At 40.2% G+C, this 27,361-nt stretch overlaps 1 protein-coding gene across 1 annotated transcript in view; it reads right to left on the bottom strand.

The window, feature by feature from the left end:
- LOC137502681 (uncharacterized PE-PGRS family protein PE_PGRS54-like) overlaps positions 1–27,361 on the bottom strand; it is a 119,623-nt gene that overhangs the window by 31,401 nt on the left and 60,861 nt on the right. The window contains exons 7-12 of the mRNA XM_068229622.1: positions 23,615–23,809; positions 16,634–16,852; positions 12,535–12,744; positions 8,528–8,737; positions 4,190–4,417; positions 245–481 (exon numbers count right to left, since the gene is read on the bottom strand). Of these exons, the coding sequence (XP_068085723.1) occupies positions 245–481; positions 4,190–4,417; positions 8,528–8,737; positions 12,535–12,744; positions 16,634–16,852; positions 23,615–23,809 (1,299 nt within the window). The remainder of the gene's footprint in view (positions 1–244; positions 482–4,189; positions 4,418–8,527; positions 8,738–12,534; positions 12,745–16,633; positions 16,853–23,614; positions 23,810–27,361) is intronic.

Raw genomic sequence — 27,361 nt, 5'->3', positions numbered from 1 at the left:
AATATTGAACCCCTGGCAACTACACGGACTACATATAGTCAGGAAACCAACAAGTTCACACCCAAGGAATTGACAGCAAAGAATTTGAGACTAAAAAACGCATGGACATAAGAAAGGCAACAGACTCATAGCAAGAGGATAAGCTATGCATTCTGCTGGAAAGTTCTCCTTTCAATCTGTTTCTAATATTTTTTTAAAACATTTTATTAATTATTTCTTAAGTTATCAAGGGAAGATATCTTACCTTGTCCTCCTATACCCAGTCCTGGGAAAGGTACTCCAGGCAGGGCAGGCAGGGCAGGCAGAGCAGGCAGAGCAGGCAGACCAGGCAGACGTGGAGTAAGCGATGGTAACCTAAATCCTCCACGACTTCCTCCTTCTTCCTCAGTAGTTGTAGCCTCACCTTCTCCTCCTTCAGAGAGGGTTGAACTTTCAGCTTCTTCTCCAGCAGACGTTGTACCTTCCTCCTCATTATCTCCACCTTGATTAAGAAAACATAATAATAATCAAGATAGGTTAGCAGACAGATTACTACTCCCGCAAGAAGAATAGGAAACACAGCCTGGGTGGCTAGCGGAGGTGCATAATGACCTAGTAGATGTCAAGGGGGAAGACATACGGGACAGAACAACATTTAGGAAAAAAGTCATGGGAATCAGGCATGCACCTGAGAACCCACTGCCCAAGCTCCGGAATATTTCAGTTGAAGACCAAGAAGGAAAAGGGAAAGACGGAAGGATCATTGTCGAGAGTGCAAAGAGAAGGACAGGTAGATTGTGTAAACGTGGCTCACAGATGGTCATGAAGATAACAACAATATAGCCTCTGTATGCTGCTTAATAACATCCGAGAGGATGTCACAAAAGTTACTATTGACCTCCGGCAACTACAGTATACAGACTTACATAGTCATAAAATCAACAAGTTCACACCCAAGGAATTGATGGGAAGGAATTTCAGACTAAACAATGCATGGACATAAGGAAGATGACAGACTCGTAGCAAGAGGATGAGGAAGTTTATGAAAAATAAGAAAAAGAAGACCAGCTATATATAGTTCTATTTAGTCCTTATTGCATAACATATATAGCCTCAGTCTACTGTATGTAGACATTTTTATTTGATATACCGTAATGTATGCAGAAACCAGAGAAGGTAAGCAGAGAATGCTCAACAAACCAGGAGAAACTTTGGAGCAAATGGAACCTGAGAATTAAAGCAAAGAAAAGTAAAACCAGCCAAATGCCTGTAACAAACATAAATATTTGGCCCTGATAAAATTGAATACCTAAAACAATTTGTTACCTTGGAACCTTAATCATGACTCACAAGTGGAGTCTACCAGAAATCAGGAAAAGTATAGTATGGGCAAAGAAAATGTTCCAAGATAAATACAATCTATTCACCAACAAATATGCAAGCATTGAAACTCGGAAGGCCTTTTCGAAAACCTTTATATCGAGCGTTTTTCTGGAAGTCATTAGGAGAACAAGGAAAGAAAAAGTTAGAAGCGGTTCAAGTATAGATCTTGAGAAGGATACTGAAGATAAATATCACTGTCATGAAAAGCAGTGGAAGAAAAATGGAGTCTGGTCACTGAAATTGAAAATTGGAAAATAAAATTTGGTCATATTCTGCAGCATCAGGAGTTCCTTTGCATCATCACTGACAGAAGAAATGGTGGAAAGAGAGGAGAGGAGAGTATCTTACTGCAAGACCTTTGCTGAGCTGAGCAGTCTGGCTATGGCTGGTACTTTCTATATCATGATTCATTACTATGTAGAGTTATAGAAAATGAGTTATAACATCTCCATATAACATACTTTCTTCTTTTATGTGTGAGGAACCTGCCCTGAACCTTAACTTTATCCTATATTTACTCCAAATTAAAAAGTATTTCATCACAGTTTCAAGTTAATTTGTTTCAGCCACTCTTTCTGTTTTATCTCACCGGGTTTATCCAACGTTTACTATTAGATTGCTCTGTATTCTTGTTTCAGTCTAGTGAAAAGGTAATTTGTTACAATATCAATCTAGGTAATTCTATGAAGGAAATTAATTACTACTTCATATACCATTACTGTTTTAAGTAATTAATACAGGGTCTCTCATAAAAACTAGACCGTTGAAGCGGTGTTTTTACTTTCCGAACCATAAGCTGCAATATGGGAGGCGCACGCATAGTTTTTGACCTTGTAAGCACGAGTCATGAGTCTAAATTTCAGCTGTTAAAATGTTGAGACAGTTATCACTGCAACACTGTATTTTGCACCCATGTTCATAAAAAACACAACATGTTGAAAGACTAGGGATAGGAAGTTCATATTCACAAGACATGTTTATTACTATGTTCTGCACAAACGATTAGCATTTCAGTCACCTAGGTTCAGCATGTGTCCTGTTGCCTAGTAGGCACTGGGTCCTCCATGGGCACTGATAACTTGTTCCATGCGTGATAGCATCAACGCTTATAAGGAGCGAATTGCGTCCTGGGGTATAGTCGTTCATGCTGCATTCACCTGGTTCCACAGTTCATCTTTGGTGGTTGGCATTGGGTCACAGCGCTGCACCTGTCGTATCGCAAATATTTTCAATTGGCAACAAGTCTGGTGATCGGGCAGGCCAGGTCAACAGTTTGACATCCTGTGACAACAAGAAGGCACGCGTTCGTGCAGCAAACATGTGGTCGCAGATTGTCCCGCTGAAATTTAGCGTCTGGGTTGTCATGCAAAAGCAAACAAAAGGAAACATATGTCTGGACCCCTAAAGGAGAAGACACTCTCTTATCTGCTAGAAGTACAGCCTGGAAATTGTTCGGGCCTGGCCTGTAATGACGGTGTTCCCTGTCTCTGGATAGTGAGTTACAAAACATTTTGAGTTGGTAGTGCTTCTTGGACCATCCAACTGTCGCCTCTCCCGGTAATCAGTCAAAAGTGTTCTTAGCACAGTTGCCGTGTGCGCGGGCCATCACACAGTCATTGGTCCCAAAACGCCACAGTGGTTTGGTCAAAATGGCACATGTAGCTGGCAATTTGCCGTTACAACCATCTAGCCTCTGATTAATTGCCCTTCTGTTGCATCATAAATGCCTATTGATTGGCCATCAAGATTTATGCAACTGGGAGCAACAGTCTAATATGTTGAAGTGGCCTTTATGGGCCACACTTGAGAGCAGGTTCATGGTCTTGGTGGCAAGTCTGTTCAACTAATCACCTTCTATGACTACCTGCCTGGGATGTAACTGTATACTGACAATTCCCTTTTGGTTAGTGATTATTTTTGTCATTGAGTTTATTAAAGTTGTGTATTCTCTTTGGAGGGTACTACAGTACTGTCCATGATATTGAATTGAAGTTCAGCAAACTTAATGCATTGAGCTTGCAGTTATGGTCTATAATATTCTGTAACAAAGATGTCAGCTTTCGGACGAAATTATATTTTGAATTTTTGTTATAAAGTAGTTAAAGCTGAGGGGACTTTGGATATTTTAAGTTCGAAGGTAGCAAGACTGGTCGATAGTAAAACCAGGTGGAAATTATGCCAGAAGGGCACTTGGAATGACTGCTTGCTCTGTGTATGTTACTTTTAGATTGCTCCATAATCTTGCTTCAGTTTCTTGAAGAGGATAATCTAATTTTCTTTCTTAATCAGTTTACGCTCCAGGATTGGCTTTTCCCCGAACTCAGCCAACGATCCCACCTCTACCACCTCAAGGGCAATGTCCAGGAGCATGAAACTTTGTGTCGGCAGATAAATCTGGGGAGGAGGACCAGTACATCAGCCAGGCAGTCTCACCTGCCCCACAGGTGCCTTGTGGAAGGATTGGAAGATCGGAAGGGATAGACAAGGAAGAGGGAAGGAAGTGGCCATTGCTTAAATTACAGTAAGTACTATCCTGGTATTTTCCTGGAGGAGAAGTGGGAAACCTAGGAAAACCACTTCGACGATGGCGGAGGTGGGATCAAACACCCCTCTGCTCAGTTGACCTCCCTACGCTGAGTGGACCCCGTTCCAGCCCTTGTACAATTTTAAATGTTATCAGGAAGATTTTTAGTCACATTGACCAAGTTTTCTTGTACAGCCTGACTTATACATCCTGCAGTAAGTTTTTCCTTTCAATCTACTTGTAATATTTTTTAATAAACTGTTCATTAATTATTTCTTAAGTCATCCTGGGAAGATATCTTACCTTGTCCTCCTCTACCCAGTCCTGGGAAAGGTAAACTAGGCAGAGCAGGCAGAGCAGGCAGACCAGGCAGACCAGGCAAACGAGGAGTGAGTGATGGAAGCCTAAATCCTCCACGACTTCCTCCTTGTTCCTCAGTAGTTGTAGCTTCACCTTCTTCTCCTTCAGAGAGGGTTGAACTTTCACCTTCTTCTCCAGCAGACGTTGTACTTTCCTCCTCATTATCTCCACCTTGATTAAGGTAACATAATAATAATAATAATAATAATAATAATAATAATAATAATAATAATAATAATAATAATAATAATAATAATAATAATAATAATAATAATAATAATAATAATAATAATAATAATAATAATAATAATAATAATAATAATAATAATAATAATAATAATAATAATAATAATAATAATAATAATAATAATAATAATAATAATAATAATAATACCAATAATAAAGATAGGTTAGCAAACAGTTTACTACTCCGGAAGAAGAATAGAAAACACAGACTGGGTGGCTTGCGGAGGTGAACAATGACCTAGTAGAAGTAGATGTAAGGAGGAAGAGGTATGGGACAGAACAACTTTTAGGAAAAAGGTCGTGGGAGTGAGGCATTCGACTGAAAACCCACTGCCCAAGCAGTGGAATATTTCAGTACAAGACCGTGAAAAGGAAAGCCAGAGACATAAGGATCTTTGTCGAGAATGCAAAGAGAAGGACAGGTAGATTGTGTAAACGTGGCTCACAGATGGTCATGAAAATAACAAGAATATAGCCTCTGGTATGCTGCTTAGTAACACCCAAGAAGATGTCACAGAAGTAACTATTGACCTCCGGCGTCTACACAGACTTCACATAGTCAAAAATTCAACTAGTTCACACCCAAAGATTTCACACCAAGAAATTTGAGACTAAATAATGCATGGACAAAAGGAAGATGACACACTTGTGGCGAGAAGATGAGGAAGTTTTTGGAAAATAAGAACAAGAATACCAGCCAACTAACAGTTCTATATTGTCCTTATTGCATAACATATATAGCCTCAGACTACTGTATGTAGACATTTTTATTTGATATAATTTTGGCAGGAACAAGAAAAGGAGCAAATGGAACCTGAGTTTTAAAGCCAAAAAAACTAAAACCATGACAGTATGTAAATCCAACCAAATCCCTGTAACAGACATAAACATTTGGCCCTGATAAAACTGGATACCGAAAACAATTTTGCTACCTTGGAACCTTAATAATGACTCACAAGTGGAGTCTACCAGATATCAGGAAAAGTGTGGTATGGGAAAGGAAAATGTTCCAAGAAAAATACAATCAATAAACCAACAAATATGTAAGCAGTGAAACTCAGAAGGCCTTCCAAAATCTTTATATCGAGTGTTTTTCTGAAAGTTATTAGGAGAACAAGGGAAGAAAAACTTAGAAGCGGTTCTAGTATAGATCTTGAGGAGAATACTGAGGGTAAATATCACTGTAATGAAGAGCAATGGGAGAAAAATGGAGTCTGATCACTGAAATTAAAAAATGAAAAATAAAATTTGGTCATATTCTGAAGCATGAGGAGTTCCTTTGCAATATCCCTGATGGAAGAAATTGTGGGAAGTGAGAAGAGACCCCTGCTGAGCTGAGCTGAGCTGAGCTGAGCTGAGAAGTTTGGCTATGGCTGGCACTTTCCATTTTTCTGTGTTTCTCATGATTCAATTACTATGTAGAGTTATAGAAAATGAGTTATAACGTCTCCACATAACATACTTTCTTCCTCTACATGTGAGGAACATGCCCTGAACATTAACATTATATTCTGTTTACTTGAAATTAAAAAGTATTTTATCACAGTTTCAAGTTAATTTGTTTCAGCCACTCTTTCTGTTTTATCTCACCGGGTTTATCCAACTTCTGGCATTAGATTGTTCTGTATTCTTCTTTCAGTCTAGTGAAAAGGTAATTTGTTACAATATCAATCTAGGTAATTCTATGAAGGAAATTAATTACTAATTCATATACCGTTACCGTTTTAAGTAATTAATACAGGGTCTCTCATAAAAACTAGACCGTTGAGCGGTCTTTTTACTTTCCGAACCATAAGCTGCAGTATGGGAAGTGCATGCATAGTTTTTGACCTTGTAAGCATGAGTCATGAGTCTGAATCTCAGCTGTTAAAATGGTGAGACAGTTATCAGTGCAACACTGTATTTCACACTCAAGTTCATAAAAAACACAACACTTTGAAGGACTAGAGATAGGAAGTTTATATTCACAGGAAAATTTTATTACTATGCTCTGCACAAACGATTAGCATTTCAGTCATCTAGGTTCACCATGTGTCCTGTTGCCTAGTAGGCACTGGGTCCTCCATGGGCACTGATAATTTGGAGCATGATTGATACATCAACGCATATAAGGTGCGAATGGCATCTTGGGGTATAGTCATTCATACTGCATTCATATGGTTCCATAGTTCATCTTTGGTGGTTAGAATCGGGTCACAGTCCTGCACCCGGTGTATCACCATATCCCACACATCTTCGATTGGTGACAAGTCTGGTGATCGGGCAGGCCCGGACAACAGTCTGAAATCGTGTGACAACAAGAATGCACGTGCTTGCACATTGTCCTGCTGAAATATGACGTCTGGGTTGTCATGCGGAGGCAAACAAAAGGAAATATATGTCTGGACTCCCAATGGAAGAGACACTCATTTATCTGCTAGAAGTACAGCCTGGAAATTGTTCGTGCCTGTAATGACGGTGTTCCCTGTCTCCGGATGGTGGGTGACAAAACAGTTGGAGCTGCTCGTGCTTCTTGGAGCATCTGACTGTCGTCTCTCCTGGTAATCCGTCAAGAGTGTTCTAAGCCTAGTTGCGTGTGTGTGTGCCATCACACATCCACTGGTCCCAACATGCCCCATCACTTTCGTCAAAATGGCACATGTAGCTGGTGATTTGCCGTTACAACCATCTAGCCTCTGATTAATATCCCTTCTATTGCATCCTAAATGCCTATTGAGTGGTCATCAAGATTTTTGCGACTGGGAACAACAGTCTGCTATGTTGAAGAGGCCTTTACAAGCACTTTTATTGGCCACACTTGAGAGTAGGTTCACGGTCTTGGTGGCAAGACCGCTCAACTAATTATCTTACTATGCTAATAATTGATTATCTGCCTGGGATGTTACTGTATACAGACAATTCCCTTTCGGTGATTGATCTTTTTTTTTTGTCACTGAGTTTATTAAAGTTGTGTATTCTCACAGGATGGTAGTACAGTACTATCCATGATATTGAACTGAAGTTCAGCAAACTTAATGCATTGAGCTCGCAGTTGTGATCTATAATATTCTGTAACAAAGACGTCAGCTTTCAGATGAATTTATTTTTGAATTTCTGTTATACAGTAGCTAAAGGTGATTGGATGCTGATGTTTTATGTTTGAAGGTAGCAATACTGGTCACTAGTAAAAACAGGTAGAAATAATGGCAGAAGGGCACTTGGAATGACTGCTTGCTCTGTGTATGTTACTTTTTAGTTGCTCCATATTCTTGCTTCTGTTTGGTGAAGAGGATCATCTAATTTTCCTTAATCAGTTTACACTCCAGGGTTGGTTTTTCCTTGGACACAGCGAGTGACCCCACGTTTACCACCACAAGGGCAATGTCCATGAGCGTGAAACTTTAGGTCGGGAGATAAATCTGGGGAGGAGGACCAGTACATCAGCCAGGCAGCCTCACCTGCCCCACAGGTGCCTTGTGGAAGGATTGGAAGATCGGAAGGGATAGACAAGGAAGAGGGAAGGAAGTGGCCATTGTCTTAAGTTAAGTTGCAGTAAGTACCATCCTGGCATATTCCTGGAGGAGAAGTGGGAAACCATGGAAAACCACCTCGATAATGGCTGAGGTGGGATCAAACACCCTTCTACTCAGTTGACCTCCCTACGCTGAGTCGACCCCGTTCCAGCCCTTGTACAATTTTAAATTCTGTGGCAGAGCGAGGAACCTAACCTGGGCCTCCAGAGTGGCAGCTAATCACACTAACCACTACACCACAGAGGTGAACATAATCTAATTATATGAAGCAAATTATCTCCTAATTCATCCACTTTTACAGTTTCAAGTATCACAGATATATTCATTATTCTCTTGACATATTCCCTCCTCAAACCAATAACCCTCATGTTATCAGGAAGATTTTTAGTCACATTGACCAAGTTTTCTTGTACAGCAGGACTTATACACCCTGCAGTAAGTTTTTCCTTTCAATCTACTTGTAATATTTTTTAATAAACTGTTCATTAATTATTTCTTAAGTCATCCTGGGAAGATATCTTACCTTGTCCTCCTCTACCCAGTCCTGGGAAAGGTAAACCAGGCAGAGCAGGCAGACCAGGCAAACGAGGAGTGAGTGATGGAAGCCTAAATCCTCCACGACTTCCTCCTTCTTCCTCAGTAGTTGTAGCTTCACCTTCTTCTCCTTCAGCGAGGGTTGAACTTTCACCTTCTTCTCCAGCAGATGTTGTACTTTCCTCCTCATTATCTCCACCTTGATTAAGGTAACATAATAATAATAATAATAATAATAATAATAATAATAATAATAATAATAATAATAATAATAAAATTAGGTTAGCAAACAGTTTACTACTCTGGAAGAGGAATAGAAAACACAGACTGGGTGGCTTGCGGAGCCAAGAAAAGGAAAGCCAGAGACATAAGAATCTTTGTCGAGAGTGCAAAGAGAAGACCAGGTAGATTGTGTAAAAGTGGCTCACAGATGGTCATGAAAATAACAACAATATAGCCTCTGGTATGCTGCTTAGTAACACCCAAGAAGATGTCACAGAAGTTACTATTGACCTCCGGCGTCTACACAGACCGCACGTAGTCAAAAATTCAACTAGTTCACACCCAAGGATTTCACACCAAGAAATTTGAGACTAAATAATGCATGGACAAAAGGAAATTGACACACTTGTGGCGAGAAGATGAGGATGTTTTTGGAAAATAAGAACAAGAATACCAGCCAACTAACAGTTCTATATTGTCCTTATTGCATAACATATATAGCCTCAGACTACTGTATGTAGACATTTTTATTTGATATAATTTTGGCAGGAACAAGAAAAGGAGCAAATGGAACCTGAGAATTAAAGCCAAAAAAAACTAAAACCATGACAGTATGTAAATCCAACCAAATCCCTGTAACAGACATAAACATTTGGCCCTGATAAAACTGGATACCGAAAACAATTTTGCTACCTTGGAACCTTAATAATGACTCACAAGTGGAGTCTACCAGATATCAGGAAAAGTGTGGTATGGGAAAGGAAAACGTTCCAAGAAAAATACAATCAATTAACCAACAAATGTGTAAGCAGTGAAACTCAGAAGGCCTTCCAAAATCTTTATATCGAGTGTTTTTCTGAAAGTTATTAGCAGAACAAGGGAAGAAAAACTTAGAAGCGGTTCTAGTATAGATCTTGAGGAGAATACTGAGGGTAAATATCACTGTAATGAAGAGCAATGGGAGAAAAATGGAGTCTGATCGCTGAAATTAAAAAATGAAAAATAAAATTTGGTCATATTCTGAAGCATGAGGAGTTCCTTTGCAATATCCCTGATGGAAGAAATTGTGGGAAGTGAGAAGAGACCCCTGCTGAGCTGAGCTGAGCTGAGCTGAGCTGAGAAGTTTGGCTATGGCTGGCACTTTCCATTTTTCTGTGTTTCTCATGATTCAATTACTATGTAGAGTTATAGAAAATGAGTTATATCGTCTCCACATAACATACTTTCTTCCTCTACATGTGAGGAACATGCCCTGAACATTAACATTATATTCTGTTTACTTGAAATTAAAAAGTATTTTATCACAGTTTCAAGTTAATTTGTTTCAGCCAACTTTCAACTTCTGTTATTAGATTGTTCTGTATTCTTCTTTCAGTCTAGTGAAAAGGTAATTTGTTACAATATCAATCTAGGTAATTCTATGAAGGAAATTAATTACTAATTCATATACCGTTACCGTTTTAAGTAATTAATACAGGGTCTCTCATAAAAACTAGATCGTTGAGCGGTTTTTTTTACTTTCCGAACCATAAGCTGCAGTATGGGAAGTGCATGCATAGTTTTTGACCTTGTAAGCATGAGTCATGAGTCTGAATCTCAACTGTTAAAATGGTGAGACAGTTATCAGTGCAACACTGTATTTCACACTCAAGTTCATAAAAAACACAACACTTTGAAGGACTAGAGATAGGAAGTTTATATTCACAGGAAAATTTTATTACTATGCTCTGCACAAACGATTAGCATTTCAGTCATCTAGGTTCACCATGTGTCCTGTTGCCTAGTAGGCACTGGGTCCTCCATGGGCACTGATAATTTGGTGCATGATTGATACATCAACGCATATAAGGTGTGAATGGCATCTTGGGGTATAGTCATTCATACTGCATTCATATGGTTCCATAATTCGTCTTTGGTGGTTAGAATCGGGTCACAGTCCTGCACCCGGTGTATCACCATACCCCACACATCTTCGATTGGTGACAAGTCTGGTGTTCGGGCAGGCCCGGACAACAGTCTGAAATCGTGTGACAACAAGAATGCACGTGCTTGCACATTGTCCTGCTGAAATATGACGTCTGCGTTGTCATGCGGAGGCAAACAAAAGGAAATATATGTCTGGACCCCCAATGGAAGAGACACTCATTTATCTGCTAGAAGTACAGCCTGGAAATTGTTCGTGCCTGTAATGACGGTGTTCCCTGTCTCCGGATGGTGGGTGACAAAACAGTTGGAGCTGCTCGTGCTTCTTGGAGCATCTGACTGTCGTCTCTCCTGGTAATCAGTCAAGAGTGTTCTAAGCCTAGTTGCGTGTGTGTGTGTGCCATCACACATCCACTGGTCCCAACATGCCCCATCACTTTCGTCAAAATGGCACATGTAGCTGGTGATTTGCCGTTACAACCATCGAGCCTCTGATTAATATCCCTTCTATTGCATCCTAAATGCCTATTGAGTGGTCATCAAGATTTTTGCGACTGGGAACAACAGTCTGCTATGTTGAAGAGGCCTTTACAAGCACTTTTATTGGCCACACATGAGAGTAGGTTCACGGTCTTGGTGGCAAGACCGCTCAACTAATTATCTTACTATGCTAATCATTGATTATCTGCCTGGGATGTTACTGTATACAGACAATTCCCTTTCGGTGATTGATCTTTTTTTTTTGTCACTGAGTTTATTAAAGTTGTGTATTCTCACAGGATGGTAGTACAGTACTATCCATGATATTGAACTGAAGTTCAGCAAACTTAATGCATTGAGCTCGCAGTTGTGATCTATAATATTCTGTAACAAAGACGTCAGCTTTCAGATGAATTTATTTTTGAATTTCTGTTATACAGTAGCTAAAGGTGATTGGATGCTGATGTTTTATGTTTGAAGGTAGCAATACTGGTCACTAGTAAAAACAGGTAGAAATAATGGCAGAAGAGCACTTGGAATGACTGCTTGCTCTGTGTATGTTACTTTTTAGTTGCTCCATATTCTTGCTTCTGTTTGGTGAAGAGGATCATCTAATTTTCCTTAATCAGTTTACACTCCAGGGTTGGTTTTTCCTTGGACACAGCGAGTGACCCCACGTTTACCACCACAAGGGCAATGTCCATGAGCGTGAAACTTTAGGTCGGGAGATAAATCTGGGGAGGAGGACCAGTACATCAGCCAGGCAGCCTCACCTGCCCCACAGGTGCCTTGTGGAAGGATTGGAAGATCGGAAGGGATAGACAAGGAAGAGGGAAGGAAGTGGCCATTGTCTTAAGTTAAGTTGCAGTAAGTACCATCCTGGCATATTCCTGGAGGAGAAGTGGGAAACCACGGAAAATCACCTCGATAATGGCTGAGGTGGGATCAAACACCCTTCTACTCAGTTGACCTCCCTACGCTGAGTCGACCCCGTTCCAGCCCTTGTACAATTTTAAATTCTGTGGCAGAGTGAGGAACCTAACCCGGGCCGCCAGAGTGGCAGCTAATCACACTAACCACTACACCACAGAGGTGAACATAATCTAATTATATGAAGCAAATTATCTCCTAATTCATCCACTTTTACAGTTTCAAGTATCACATATATATTCTTTATTCTCTTGACATATTCCCTCCTCAAACCAATAACCCTCATGTTATCAGGAAGATTCTTAGTCACATTGACCAAGTTTTCTTGTACAGCAGGACTTATACACCCTGCAGTAAGTTTTTCCTTTCAATCTACTTGTAATATTTTTTAATAAACTGTTCATTAATTATTTCTTAAGTCATCCTGGGAAGATATCTTACCTTGTCCTCCTCTACCCAGTCCTGGGAAAGGTAAACCAGGCAGAGCAGGCAGACCAGGCAAACGAGGAGTGAGTGATGGAAGCCTAAATCCTCCACGACTTCCTCCTTCTTCCTCAGTAGTTGTAGCTTCACCTTCTTCTCCTTCAGCGAGGGTTGAACTTTCACCTTCTTCTCCAGCAGATGTTGTACTTTCCTCCTCATTATCTCCACCTTGATTAAGGTAACATCATAATAATAATAATAATAATAATAATAATAATAATAATAATAATAATAATAATAATAATAATAATAATAATAATAATAATAATAATAATAATAATAATAATAATAATAATAATAATAATAATAATAATAATAATAAAATTAGGTTAGCAAACAGTTTACTACTCTGGAAGAGGGATAGAAAACACAGACTGGGTGGCTTGCGGAGCCAAGAAAAGGAATGCCAGAGACATAAGGATCTTTGTCGAGAGTGCAAAGAGAAGACCAGGTAGATTGTGTAAAAGTGGCTCACAGATGGTCATGAAAATAACAACAATATAGCCTCTGGTATGCTGCTTAGTAACACCCAAGAAGATGTCACAGAAGTTACTATTGACCTCCGGCATCTACACAGACTTCACGTAGTCAAAAATTCAACTAGTTCACACCCAAGGATTTCACACCAAGAAATTTGAGACTAAATAATGCATGGACAAAAGGAAATTGACACACTTGTGGCGAGAAGATGAGGAAGTTTTTGGAAAATAAGAACAAGAATACCAGCCAACTAACAGTTCTATATTGTCCTTATTGCATAACATATATAGCCTCAGACTACTGTATGTAGACATTTTTATTTGATATAATTTTGGCAGGAACAAGAAAAGGAGCAAATGGAACCTGAGTTTTAAAGCCAAAAAAACTAAAACCATGACAGTATGTAAATCCAACCAAATCCCTGTAACAGACATAAACATTTGGCCCTGATAAAACTGGATACCGAAAACAATTTTGCTACCTTGGAACCTTAATAATGACTCACAAGTGGAGTCTACCAGATATCAGGAAAAGTGTGGTATGGGAAAGGAAAATGTTCCAAGAAAAATACAATCAATAAACCAACAAATATGTAAGCAGTGAAACTCAGAAGGCCTTCCAAAATCTTTATATCGAGTGTTTTTCTGAAAGTTATTAGGAGAACAAGGGAAGAAAAACTTAGAAGCGGTTCTAGTATAGATCTTGAGGAGAATACTGAGGGTAAATATCACTGTAATGAAGAGCAATGGGAGAAAAATGGAGTCTGATCACTGAAATTAAAAAATGAAAAATAAAATTTGGTCATATTCTGAAGCATGAGGAGTTCCTTTGCAATATCCCTGATGGAAGAAATTGTGGGAAGTGAGAAGAGACCCCTGCTGAGCTGAGCTGAGCTGAGCTGAGCTGAGAAGTTTGGCTATGGCTGGCACTTTCCATTTTTCTGTGTTTCTCATGATTCAATTACTATGTAGAGTTATAGAAAATGAGTTATAACGTCTCCACATAACATACTTTCTTCCTCTACATGTGAGGAACATGCCCTGAACATTAACATTATATTCTGTTTACTTGAAATTAAAAAGTATTTTATCACAGTTTCAAGTTAATTTGTTTCAGCCACTCTTTCTGTTTTATCTCACCGGGTTTATCCAACTTCTGGTATTAGATTGTTCTGTATTCTTCTTTCAGTCTAGTGAAAAGGTAATTTGTTACAATATCAATCTAGGTAATTCTATGAAGGAAATTAATTACTAATTCATATACCGTTACCGTTTTAAGTAATTAATACAGGGTCTCTCATAAAAACTAGACCGTTGAGCGGTCTTTTTACTTTCCGAACCATAAGCTGCAGTATGGGAAGTGCATGCATAGTTTTTGACCTTGTAAGCATGAGTCATGAGTCTGAATCTCAGCTGTTAAAATGGTGAGACAGTTATCAGTGCAACACTGTATATCACACTCAAGTTCATAAAAAACACAACACTTTGAAGGACTAGAGATAGGAAGTTCATATTCACAGGAAAATTTTATTACTATGCTCTGCAAAAACGATTAGCATTTCAGTCGTCTAGGTTCAACATGTGTCCTGTTGCCTAGTAGGCACTGGGTTCTCCATGGGCACTGATAATTTGGAGCATGATTGATACATCAACGCATATAAGGCGTGAATGGCACTTGGGGTATAGTCATTCATACTGCATTCATATGGTTCCATAGTTCATCTTTGGTGGTTAGAATCGGGTCACAGTCCTGCACCCAGTGTATCACCATATCCCACACATCTTCGATTGGTGACAAGTCTGGTGATCGGGCAGGCCCGGACAACAGTCTGAAATCGTGTGACAACAAGAATGCACGTGCTTGCACATTGTCCTGCTGAAATATGACGTCTGGGTTGTCATGCGGAGGCAAACAAAAGGAAATATATTTCTGGACCCCCAAAGGAAGAGACACTCATTTATCTGCTAGAAGTACAGCCTGGAAATTGTTCGTGCCTGTAATGATGGTGTTCCCTGTCTCTGGATGGTGGGTGACAAAACAGTTGGAGCTGCTCGTGCTTCTTGTAGCATCTGACTGTCGTCTCTCCTGGTAATCAGTCAAGAGTGTTCTAGGCCTAGTTGCATGTGTGTGTGTGCCATCACACATCCACTGGTCCCAACATGCCTCATCACTTTAGTCAAAATAGCACATGTAGCTGGTGATTTGCCGGTACAACCATCTAGCCTCTGATTAATATCCCTTCTATTGCATCCTAAATGCCTATTGAGTGGTCATCAAGATTTTTGCAACTGGGAACAACAGTCTGCTATGTTGAAGAGGCCTTTACAAGCACTTTTATTGGCCACACTTGAGAGTAGGTTCACGGTCTTGGTGGCAAGACCGCTCAACTAATTATCTTACTATGCTAATCATTGATTATCTGCCTGGGATGTTACTGTAAACTGTCAATTCCCTTTCGGTGAGGGAACTTTTTTTTTTTTGTCACTGAGTATATTAAATTTGTGTATTCTCTCAGGATGGTAGTACAGTACTATCCATGATATTGAACTGAAGTTCAGCAAACTTAATGCATTGAGCTCGCAGTTGTGATCTATAATATTCTGTAACAAAGACGTCAGCTTTCAGATGAAATTATTTTTGAATTTTTGTTATACAGTAGCTAAAGCTGAGGGGATGCTGATGTTTTATGTTTGAAGGTAGCAAGACTGGTCACTAGTAAAAACAGGTAGAAATAATGGCAGAAGTGCACTTGGAATGACTGCTTGCTCTGTGTATGTTACTTTTTAGTTGCTCCATATTCTTGCTTCTGTTTGGTGAAGAGGATCATCTAATTTTCCTTAATCAGTCTACACTCCAGGGTTGGTTTTTCCTTGGACACAGCGAGCGACCCCACCTTTACCACCACAAGGGCAATGTCCATGAGCGTGAAACTTTAGGTCGGGAGATAAATTTGGGGAGGAGGACCAGTACATCAGCCAGGCAGCCTCACCTGCCCCACAGGTGCCTTGTGGAAGGATTGGAAGATCGGAAGGGATAGACAAGAAAGTGGCCATTGTCTTAAGTTAAGTTGCAGTAAGTACCATCCTGGCATATTCCTGGAGGAGAAGTGGGAAACCACGGAAAACCACCTCGATAATGCCTGATGTGGGATCAAACACCCTTCTACTCAGTTGACCTCCCTACGCTGAGTGGACCCCATTCTAGCCCTTGTACCACTTTTAAATTCTTTGGCAGAGCGAGGAACCTAACCCGGGCCTCCAGAGTGGCAGCTAATCACACTAATCACTACACCACAGAGGTGAACATAATCTAATTATATGAAGCAAATTATCTCCTAATTCATCCACTTTTACAGTTTCAAGTATCACAGATATATTCATTATTCTCTTGACATATTTCCTCCTCAAACCAATAACCCTCATGTTATCAGGAAGATTTTTAGTTACATTGACCAAGTTTTCTTGTACAGCCGGACTTATACACCCTGCAGTAAGTTTTCCCTTTCAATCTACTTGTAATATTTTTTAATAAACTGTTCATTAATTATTTCTTAAATCATCCTGGGAGGATATCTTACCTTGTCCTCCTCTACCCAGTCCTGGGAAAGGTAAACTAGGCAGAGCAGGCAGAGCAGGCAGACCAGGCAAACGAGGAGTGAGTGATGGAAGCCTAAATCCTCCACGACTTCCTCCTTCTTCCTCAGTAGTTGTAGCTTCACCTTCTTCTCCTTCAGAGAGGGTTGAACTTTCACCTTCTTCTCCAGCAGACGTTGTACTTTCCTCCTCATTATCTCCACCTTGATTAAGGTAACATAATAATAATAATAATAATAATAATAATAATAATAATAATAATAATAATAATAATAATAATAATAATAATAATAATAATAATAATAAAGATAGGTTAGCAAACAGTTTACTACTACGGAAGAAGAATGGAAAACACAGACTGGGTGGCTTGCGGAGGTGAACAATGACCTAGTAGAAGTAGATGTAAGGAGGAAGAGGTATGGGACAGAACAACTTTTAGGAAAAAGGTCGTGGGAGTGAGGCATTCGACTGAAAACCCACTGCCCAAGCAGTGGAATATTTCAGTAGAAGACCGAGAAAAGAAAAGCCAGAGGCGTGAGCATCTTTGTGGAGAGTGCAAAGAGAAGGACAGGTAGATTGTGTAAACGTGGCTCACAGATGGTCATGAAGATAACAACAATATAGCCTCTGGAATGCTGCTTAGTAACATCCGAGAGGATGTCACAGAAGTTAATACTGACTCCCGGCATCTACACGGACTTCACATAGTCATAAAATCAACAAGTTCACACTCAAGGATTTCACGCCAAGAAATTTGAGACTAAATAATGCATGGACATATGGAAGATGACAGACTCGTGGCAAGAAGATGAGGAAGTTTTTGGAAAATAAGAAGAACAAGAATACCAGCTAACTAACAGTTCTATGTAGTCCTTATTGCATAACATATATAGCCTCAGTCTACTGTATATAGACATTTTTATTTGATATAATTTAGGCAGAAACAAGAAAAGGTAAGCAGATAATGCTCAACGAACCAGGAGAAACTTTGCAGCAAATGGAACCTGAGAATTAAAGCCAAAAGAACTAAAACCATGACAGTATGTAAATCCAGCCAAATCCCTGTAACCGACATAAACATTTGGCCCTGGTAAATTTGGGTACCGAAAACAAGTTTGCTACCTTGGAACCTTAATAATGACTCACAAGTCGAATCTACCAGATATCAGGAAAGGTGTGCTATGGGAAAAGAAAATGTTCCAAGATGAATACAATCTATTCACCAACAAATATGTAAGCAGTGAAACTCAGGAGGCCTTCCAAAATCTTTATATCGAGTGTTTTTCTGAAAGTTGTTAGGAGAACAAGGGAAGAAAAACTTAGAAGCGGTATACTGACGATTCCCTTTTGATGAGTGATTTTTTTTGTCATTGAGTTTATTAAAAATGTGTTCTTCCAGGATATTTGTTCACTACTGTACATGAAATTGAATTGAAGTGCAGCAAATTTAATACATTGAGCTCGCAGTTGTGATCTATAATATTCTGTAAGGGACAAATATTTCAGGTTTTCTATGGGAATCAAAATGTATGTCATCTGATGGCCAGACAGGCATCAATTTTTGGAAATTAGACGAAGTCTCCCATAGTGCATTGGCACTGTCGATGGCTCCAAATAGCCTGCACAGTGGCCTCCACGGCTTCGGGAAGGGGAATGAAAACATCCCCCTAGGTCCCTAGGCCTCCACGGTTTGCACTACCATGCGTCTTGGTGGGTGTGGTATTTACCAACTGATGAGCCCAATTTAGCACACTGCTGCAAAATGCTGGCAACCAGGAATGAGTTAGCTGAAAATTTATAATGTCCAATAACGGACTAACTACATTGGTATTATAAATTTTCTCATTTGGGATAAATATTTCAGGTTCCCTGTGGGAATCAACATCTGTGTCATAAGTGGTATGTTCCAAGTTGTCAGTGGAGAGATGGTGTAGAATGACATCAGTAGACAAATAAGTTTGAGTGGTGTCTTTAAATGTAGGAAAGATCACAATATGAAGATGAAATTGGAATTCGAGAGGACAAATTGGGGCAAATATTCGTTTGTAGGAAGGGGAGTTAGGGATCGGAATAACTTACCAAGGGTTATGTTCAATAAATTTCCAATTTCTGTGCAATCATTTAAGAAAAAGCTAGGAAAACAACAGATACGGAATCTGCCACCTGGGCGACTACCCTAAATGCAGGTCAGTAATGATTGTTTGTTTGATTGAGCCCCCAAGATCAGGTACACAGCTTATTAATAATGACTGTCCAAATTGAAAACCATGAGGGTATCCATGTTCATAGCAAGCTATCGTGGGTCAAAACATTGGTATAACCTCTTCACAATCAACTTATCCTTGGGAGACTGTTTACACCCCTCCTGAATGTACTTTTACTTGATGCTATATCAAGCTCTTGTCTCCTATTAATATTGTGAAAGATTGTTGGGAGGCAGATTAGGAAAAATAATTGAAGTATTGAGTGCTGAGTGGGGGGGAATGTGGAGACGATTTTTGGTTCTGGTGGAGCGGGAAGGAACGCGGAGGGAGAAAAATGAAACAAGATGTTCTGAGCAGTAATGCTCTCATTTAAGATCCTGTGGAGGAAACTTAGGTCACCTACCTGTCACCTGATGTGCAGTGGTGATATATTTATTGTCCTTAATACCTGTTGCGTAGGCAGATTTCTAAGCTTGACGTTTCTGTTCCTAACAATTGCATCAAAGAAGGATACTGCTCTGTCTAACTCGTTAATATTGGAGGAGGAGGCTGTTGTCCAAATTGAAGAATAATAGTTCAAGAGAGGTTGAATGATTGTGAGGAAGAAGTGATAAAAAGCAGTGGGATAAGAAATTTCTGTGAAGCCACAGAGAATGCCTAGTAATTTTATAGCCTTGGTTGTGTATGTTTCTGTGTGGTTCTTAAATTGTAATTTTGTATTGAATATTACACCTAAGTCACGCTGTTGCATAACTATGGTGATGGACTTGTTGAGTAAGTAATATGATGTTGGTAGAGTAGATTTATACAGAGTTATGGACATGTGGCTGCATTTTTGTGGATTGGGGATAAGTTTCTAAGTACAGCACTAGTTTGAAAGGGCGTTGAGTGAGGACTGTAGCAGAGCTACGTCTGCTGGATTCCTGATCTCCCTAAATATCTTGCAGTCATCAGCAAAATGTAGGGTATTTGCTGTTTTGTTGAGTTCAGATGACTGATCGTCCATAAACAAGTAAAACAGCAAGGGGCCAAGAGGACTGCCTTGTGGGACACCGGAGATGACTGGTAACCACGAGAATGAAGTGCCTGATATTACCACTCTCTGCCAACGGTTATGTAGGAAGCCAGCATAAAGGGTCAGAAGACTGCGATGTATGTTATATCACTCGGAGAGTTTATTGAGGAGCAGAGTATGGTGTACAGAATCGAAAGCTTTCTAAATGTCTACGTAGCAGATATCCAGCTGTGATTTAGCTGCAATGGCATGTGATGCAAAGCTATACAGAGTGGCCAGGTTTGTTAGACGAGAGCCACCTGATAGAAAACCATGCTGATTGGTTGAGATATAGGGAGACACAGGAGTGTTCTATCACCAATCCTGTTTACAATAGTAATGGATGACATCATGAGAACAGCAAAAGCAGCATATGGAGGAAGAGAAATGAACATGATGTTATTTGCAGATGATATTGTGATTTGGGGAGAAGATGACGGGAAGGTTCAAGTACAATTGAATGTGGTGAATGGGAAGATTGAAGAATGTGGATTGAAAATAAGTGTAGAAAAGAGTAAAACTCTTGTTATGACTAGAGGGGAGAAAGAAGGGAAAGGTCGGATTAGACTTGCAGACAAGCCCCTGGAAGTAGTGGAAACGTTTAAATACCTGGGGAGTGAATTAATGGAGAATGCTCGACTGGATGCTGAGATTAGTAAAAGGATTCAAGCTGGAAGTTGTTTCTATCATAGTGTAAGAAACATGTTATGGGACAAAGATGTGCCAATGGAAGCAAAGGATACTATGTACAAGATGTATTACGTACCCATAACAACTTACGGAGCAGAAACTTGGACAATGACAAAGAAGGATAAGAGTCAAATACAGGCAGCCGAAATGAAATTCTTGAGGAGTATGATACAGAAGAGTAGACGAGACAAAATAAGGAATGAGAAAATCCGGGAAGAAATTGGAGTGGAAAAAATGAATGATAGAATAGAGAAGAGCCGACTAAGATGGTTTGGGCACATAAAGCGAATGAGCGACGAAAGAATGCCAAGAAAAGGTGATGGAAATGCAAATCCAAGGAAGGAGAGGCCGTGGACAACAACGATTGAGATGGAAGGATACCATCCAACGCAGCATTATAGAAAGAAACCTGGACTGGGACACAGTGTTGGAGGAGGAGTGGTGGAAAGACCGAAGAAAGTGGAGAGGAACCATATTTGCCCCTACCTGGCTACAGCTGGATAAAGGGAAATGATGATGATGATGATGATGATGATGACAGGAGTATAATATTTTCAAAGATAAAGGATAGTGTGGAGAGAATAGAAATTGGTCGGTAATATGACACATTAAATTTGTTGCCTGATTTCAGAAATGGAACAATATTTGCCTGTTTCCCATTAATAGGAAAATAACCCATGGTGAAACACCTATTAAATAATTTAGAGAGAGGGATACAAAGAGTGCTGGCAGTATTTTTTAGGAAAAGAGGACCTATAGTGTTGGGGCCAGTAGCTTTGTTGGTACGAAGAGTTTGAAGAAGGTTATGAATTTCACTTGGTGTGGTAGTTATGCTTGATAGGGTTCTGTTTGAAACTGTACCTACAGGAGGGAGCAGTTACTTTTGTAAGGGAGGGGGGGGGAGGGAGAAGTTGGAAAAGAAATACCTCTTGAACAGTTCATTGCAATCAGCGCTGTTTGCTGTTGCATCGTTGTGGTTCATGCTGATGGGAATCCATTCCGTCCTTCTCCGTGTGTTGGTGAGACTCCAGTAGTGCTTGAGGCTGCTGTGGACATTTTCAGTAACAGTGTCTACGTGTGTTTTGTAGTCCTTTCTGACCATAAATCTCATGAGGCAGTGGTTTTTAACAAAGGTATTGTGAATGTGTGGGTTAGGGAAGACTTTCCACAATAATACCAATATAAATGATCCGCCATTGGACATTCCTGGCTGCCAGTGTTTCACCCCAGTGTGTCAAGTTGGGCTCATCAGTTGGCAAACAGCACACCCACCAAAATGCATGGCCAATGCATAATGCGGAGGCCACTGCGTAGGCTACCTGATGCCACTGGCAGTGCTCTCTTCTTATAAAATAGTATCAGTCTGGTCTCTTGTGATATCCAGTGTTGATATTTGCTGGTAGTAGCCCGTTGTGCAGGCATGAAGTCATTAATTGCAGCTTGCAGCCAGTCGTAAAGCAGGTCAAGAGCCGTTTCAATATCAGCTATTTAGAGAAGGCTCCAGGGAAGACATTCCAGGGCGCGACACATTGCAAGCCAGTCGGCACGGCGCCAGATGTAGGTACAGTGGGAGGATGACCTGCTGTGAGGAGGGGTGAGGTAGGAGGAATGTAGCATTGAGAGACTGATGGTCGCAGAGGAAAATGTTTCTGCCTGGGGTTATTGTTTTAAGTTCTAATGAGGAGAGCATGAGGTCCAAGGTGTTGGGTCCACAGGTTGGGTACATATTAAACTGTTTTAGTCTGAGGCCATTAATAAAACTGTCTATAAAATATCTGTCACAATTGTTAGCTGACACTCCAGTAGTTGGAGAAGACCACTTTATAGACAAGGTAAAGTCGCCCATTAAAATTACTTCACTGTGAAGGAGAGCTACAATGACTGAGACTGGACACTGTTCAAGGCCACAGAATGGGCCGTTGGGTGGTCTATAGTAACATCCCACAAGTACAAGCCATTGAGGAAAGAGTAGCTCCACTCACAGTTCTGTTTGAGATCTGTCCTTCGTTTACACAGTAGCGCACTGTTCACTGCTAGCATAACTCCACCACCTAGAATAGTGTGATCATGGCAAAATACGCTGTAATAAGCGCTGAGTGATAGTTCACTGTCACTAGCCCACGAGAGCCATGTTTCAGTAAGTCCGATCACATCAATTTTTCTTAAGTCTGGCAGAGACAGCTCACATTCAGACAGCTTATTATTTAGGCTGTGAACATTCTGACAATAGATGTTTAGATCTGTTTTCATTTCACAAGTGGTGGAACAACTTGAAGAGGGTAATCTAATTACCTTTCTTTCCTTCATTCTTTCTTTCTCCAGGGTTTGTTTTCCCTCAGACTCAGCGAGGGATCCCGCCTCAACGGTAATGTCCTGGAGCATAAAACTTTGGGTTGGGTGATACAACTGGGGAGGAAGACCAGTGTCTTGAACAGGCAGCCTCAGCTTCCCTACAGGGGCCTTGTGGGAGGATGGGAAGATCAGAAGGGATAGACAAGGAAGAGGGAAGGAGTGGCCATTGTATTAACTTACAGTAAGTACCATCCCAGCATTTTCCTGGAGGAGAAGTAGGAAACCATGGAAAACCACTTTGAGGATGGCTGAGGAGGGAATTGAACTGCCCTCTACTCAGCTGAACTGCCTACGCTCGTACCACTTTTCAAATTTCATGGCAGAGCTGGCAATTGAACCCGGGACTCCAAGGGTGGCAGCTAATCACACTAACCACTACACCACAGAGGTGAACATAATGTAATTATATGAAACAAATTATCTCCTAATTCATCTACTTTTACAGTTTTAAGTGTCACAGATATATTTATCATTATCTTGACTTCTTCCCTCCTCAAACTCATCGCACTATGTTAACAAGAAGCTTTTCTGTTGCATTGAGCAAGTTTTCTTGTACTGCCTGACTTATGCACTCTACTGGAAGTTTTTCCTTTCAATCCATTTCTAATACCTTAATTAAACAGTTTCTTAATTATTTCTTAAGTCATCCTGGGAAGACATCTTACCTTGTCCTCCTCTACCCAGTCCTGGGAAAGGTAAACCAGGCAGAGCAGGCAGAGCAGGCAGACCAGGCAGACGTGGAGTAAGCGATGGTAACCTAAATCCTCCACGACTTCCTCCTTCTTCCTCAGTAGTTGTAGCTTCTCCTCCTTCACCTTCTTCTCCAGCAGACGTTGTACCTTCCTCCTCATTATCTCCACCTTGATTAAGAAAATATAACAATAATAATAATAATAATCAAGATAGGTTAGCAAACAGATTACTACTCCTGCAAACACAGTGGAAAACACAGCCTGGATGGCTTGCAGAGGTGCAGAATGACCTAGTAGAAATAGATGCCAAGGAGAAAGAGATACGGGACAGAACAACATTTAGAAAAAACGATGTGCGAATGAGGCATGCACCTGAAAACCCACCGACCGAGCCACGGAACATTTCAGAAGAAGACCGAGAAAAAGAAAGCTAAAGACATAAGGATCTTTGTCGAGCGTGCAAAGAGAAGAACAGGTAGATTTTGTAAATGTGGCTCACAGATTGTCGTGAATAATAACAATAATATAGCCTCTGGTATGCTGTTTAGTTGACATCCGAGAGGATGTCACAGAAGTTAATATTTACCCCTTAGCAACTACACGGACTACATTTAGTCAGAAAATCACTAAGTTCACACCCAAGGAATTGACGGCAAGAAATTTGTGACTAAAAAAAAAATGCATGGACATAAGGTAGACATCAGACTCGTGGTAAGAGGATGAGGAAGTTTTTGGAAAATAGGAAGAACAAGGAAACCAAAACAAAGTAATGGTTCTATGCACTCCTTATTGCATAACATATATACCCTTAGTCTACTGTATGTAGGCATTTTTATTTGATATAATTTAGGCAGAAACCAGAAAGGGTAAGCAGAAAATTCTCAACGAACCAGCAGAAACTTTGGAGCAAATGGAACCTGAAAATTAAAGCCAAGAAAACTAAAACCATGACAGTATGTAAATCCAGCCAAATCCCTGTAACAGACATAAACATCGAATAACTAAAAGTGTTTGCTACCTTGGAACCTTATCGTGACTGACAGGTGGAGTCTACCAGAAATCAGGAAAAGTATGGTACAGGCAAAAAAATTGTTTCAAGATAAATAGAACCTCTTCACCAACAAATATAGGCTGTAGGCATTGAAACTGTGAAGTCCTTTCTGAAAACCTTTATATCGAGCATTTTTCTGAGAGTTATTAGGAGAACAAGGAAAGAAGAACTTAGAAGCGGTTCTAGTGTAGATCTCGAGGAGAATACTGAGGATAAATATCACTGTAATGAAGAGCAGTAGGAGAAAAATGGAGTCTGGTCACTGAAATTGAATAATGAAAAATAAAATTTGGTCATATTGTGCAGCATGAGGAGTTCCTTTGCAATATCACTGACGGAAGAAATGGTGGGAAGTGAGAAGAGACCTCTGCTGAGCTGAGAAGTCTGGCTATGGCTGATACCCTCCATTTCTCTGTGTTTCTCATGATTCATGTACTATGTAGAGTTATAGAAAATGAGTTATAACGTCTCCACATAACAATACTTTCTTCCTCTACGTGCGAGGAACCTGCCCTGAACCTTAACGTTACATCCTGCATGTGCTTCAAATTAAAAAGTATCTTATCACAGTTTCAAGTTAATTTGTTTCAGCCACTCTTTCTGTTTTATCTCACCGGGTTTATCCAACTTTTACTGTTAGATTGCTCTGTATCTTGTTTAGTCTAGTGAAAAGGTAATGTGTTATAATTTCAATCTAGATAATTCTATGAAGGAAATCGTTTCCTAATTCATACACGAAGCGGCGTTTTTACTCTGCAATGTAAAAGTTAGAGTATGGGAGGTGCACGCATAGTTCTTGAACTTGCAAGCACTGTGCACGTGTTCGACCTCGCAAGCATCAGTCACCAGTCTGAATTTCAGCTGTTAACATGGTGGGACAGTTGTCATTGCAACACCGTATTTCCATATGTAAAAGTTCTAGTTTAATCTTAATGGTTGTATGAAAGGTCATAACTCTCGCTGTTGGTGTGCGGAAAAATCCTAATCGTATTTATAAAGTTCTTCATTATGATAGGAAGCTGGGTATTTGGTGTGCTGTTAGTGCAAGACGAATAATTGAACCTGTTTTTCTCAGACGACAGTAAATGCAGACAGGTACCAAGATGACATTATGGCGCCGTTCTTCCATCAGTTAACAGAAGAAGAAAAATTGCTTGGGTGGTTTCAACAAGATTCAGTCTCTGCTCATACAGTAGAAGATTCCCTTCTTACAATCTCTGAAGTGTTTGCAGACAGTGATGAGTGCTCGTCTATTTCCCCATTATTCTCCAGATCTGACAGTGTGCAAATTTTATTTGTGGGGTAAACTGAAAGAGAAAGTGTTTCGAACAAATCCTCACACATTGGAGGAACTGAAAGAAAACATTACGAATGAAATTGGGAACATTACACTGGCAGAACTCACTTGGATGTAATGCCTGTATAACCCAGGAAGGATGTCAATTCCAGCATCTTTTATAAGGTAAGATTACATATAAGATTGTATACACGGTTAAAGCAAGGCGGCCGCATGCAACAGAAGTTTGGCTGTGGCATCTGCCGTAGCACAGAGTGCAAACACCATGCGTTTCGTCTTTGTTTAAAGGAGAGACCTTGTATATTCAAAGGAAGGACCACAGACTATCTTTTCTCCTTATTCCTCAGTCTCCAAGGAGCTATTTCTGCTTCAGGAGTGCAGGCATTGACACTCACTGAGGGGCCATCTTGATGTGGCAAGTGTACAATAACAAGACAGTAAAAAAATGGAAGAGACATAAATACTGTATTTCTCTGAATCCAAGACGTTTTTTCCTCACAATTTCATGTGAAAAATCAAGGGTCATCCTTCATTCGTAACCTAACAGTAATGAACACCACAGGTTGCTACCATGACAACCACGCTGCTTCCCTTCACCCCACCCCCTGGCGCTGCACCGAACTTGTTGACCCTCAATGGGTGTGTCTTTATTATACATCGCTAGTCTCTGAAGCTGGCCAAACCTGACAAGGGAGACATGTCTAGCAGCAGCCACTTGTACCTAATGCTTAGTAGAAGTAACATTTTTATGGACAGCAGGAATATTACTTTAGCAATCCTTATCACTTATTCCACCTTTATAATACAATAGGGACAGGACGTGAGTAACCAGATGTTGCTTACACAAGTTCCCAATACATGAGTGTTTCATTTGTATCACAGCATTTTTTTTTCTATTTTTAGGCCAGAGTATTACTTATGCAGTACTCCACCAACAACTATGCAGTCCTAGTCAAATTTTCCATCTATAAATTGATGTTCCATGCTGTTTTGAACTGCTCAATTCATCAACATCAATATTATGTTCAACATATGGTCAGACTCCTCAAGATTCTTATCACAAAGTTGCACTCACATTTGATCTTTCAAGAACAAGATGACATACATAATTTTTATCTACAAGTGAATGTGTTTTCACTGTACATATGTATTAATATTACCGAGCTCGATAGCTGCAGTCGCTTAAGAGCGGCGAGTATCCAGTATTCGGGAGATAGTAGGATCGAACCCCACTGTCGGCAGCCCTGAAAATGGTTTTCCGTGGTTTCCCATTTTCACACCAGGCAAATGCTGGGGCTGTGCCTTAATTAAGGCCACGGCCGCTTCCTTCCCACTCCTAGCCCTTCCCTGGCCCATCGTCGCCATAAGACCT

This window comes from Anabrus simplex, chromosome 11, assembly GCF_040414725.1.
Source record: "Anabrus simplex isolate iqAnaSimp1 chromosome 11, ASM4041472v1, whole genome shotgun sequence".
NCBI lineage: Eukaryota > Metazoa > Arthropoda > Insecta > Orthoptera > Tettigoniidae > Anabrus > Anabrus simplex.
Note: the sequence above shows the minus strand (reverse complement) of the source record. Positions and strands in the feature narration are given on the sequence as shown.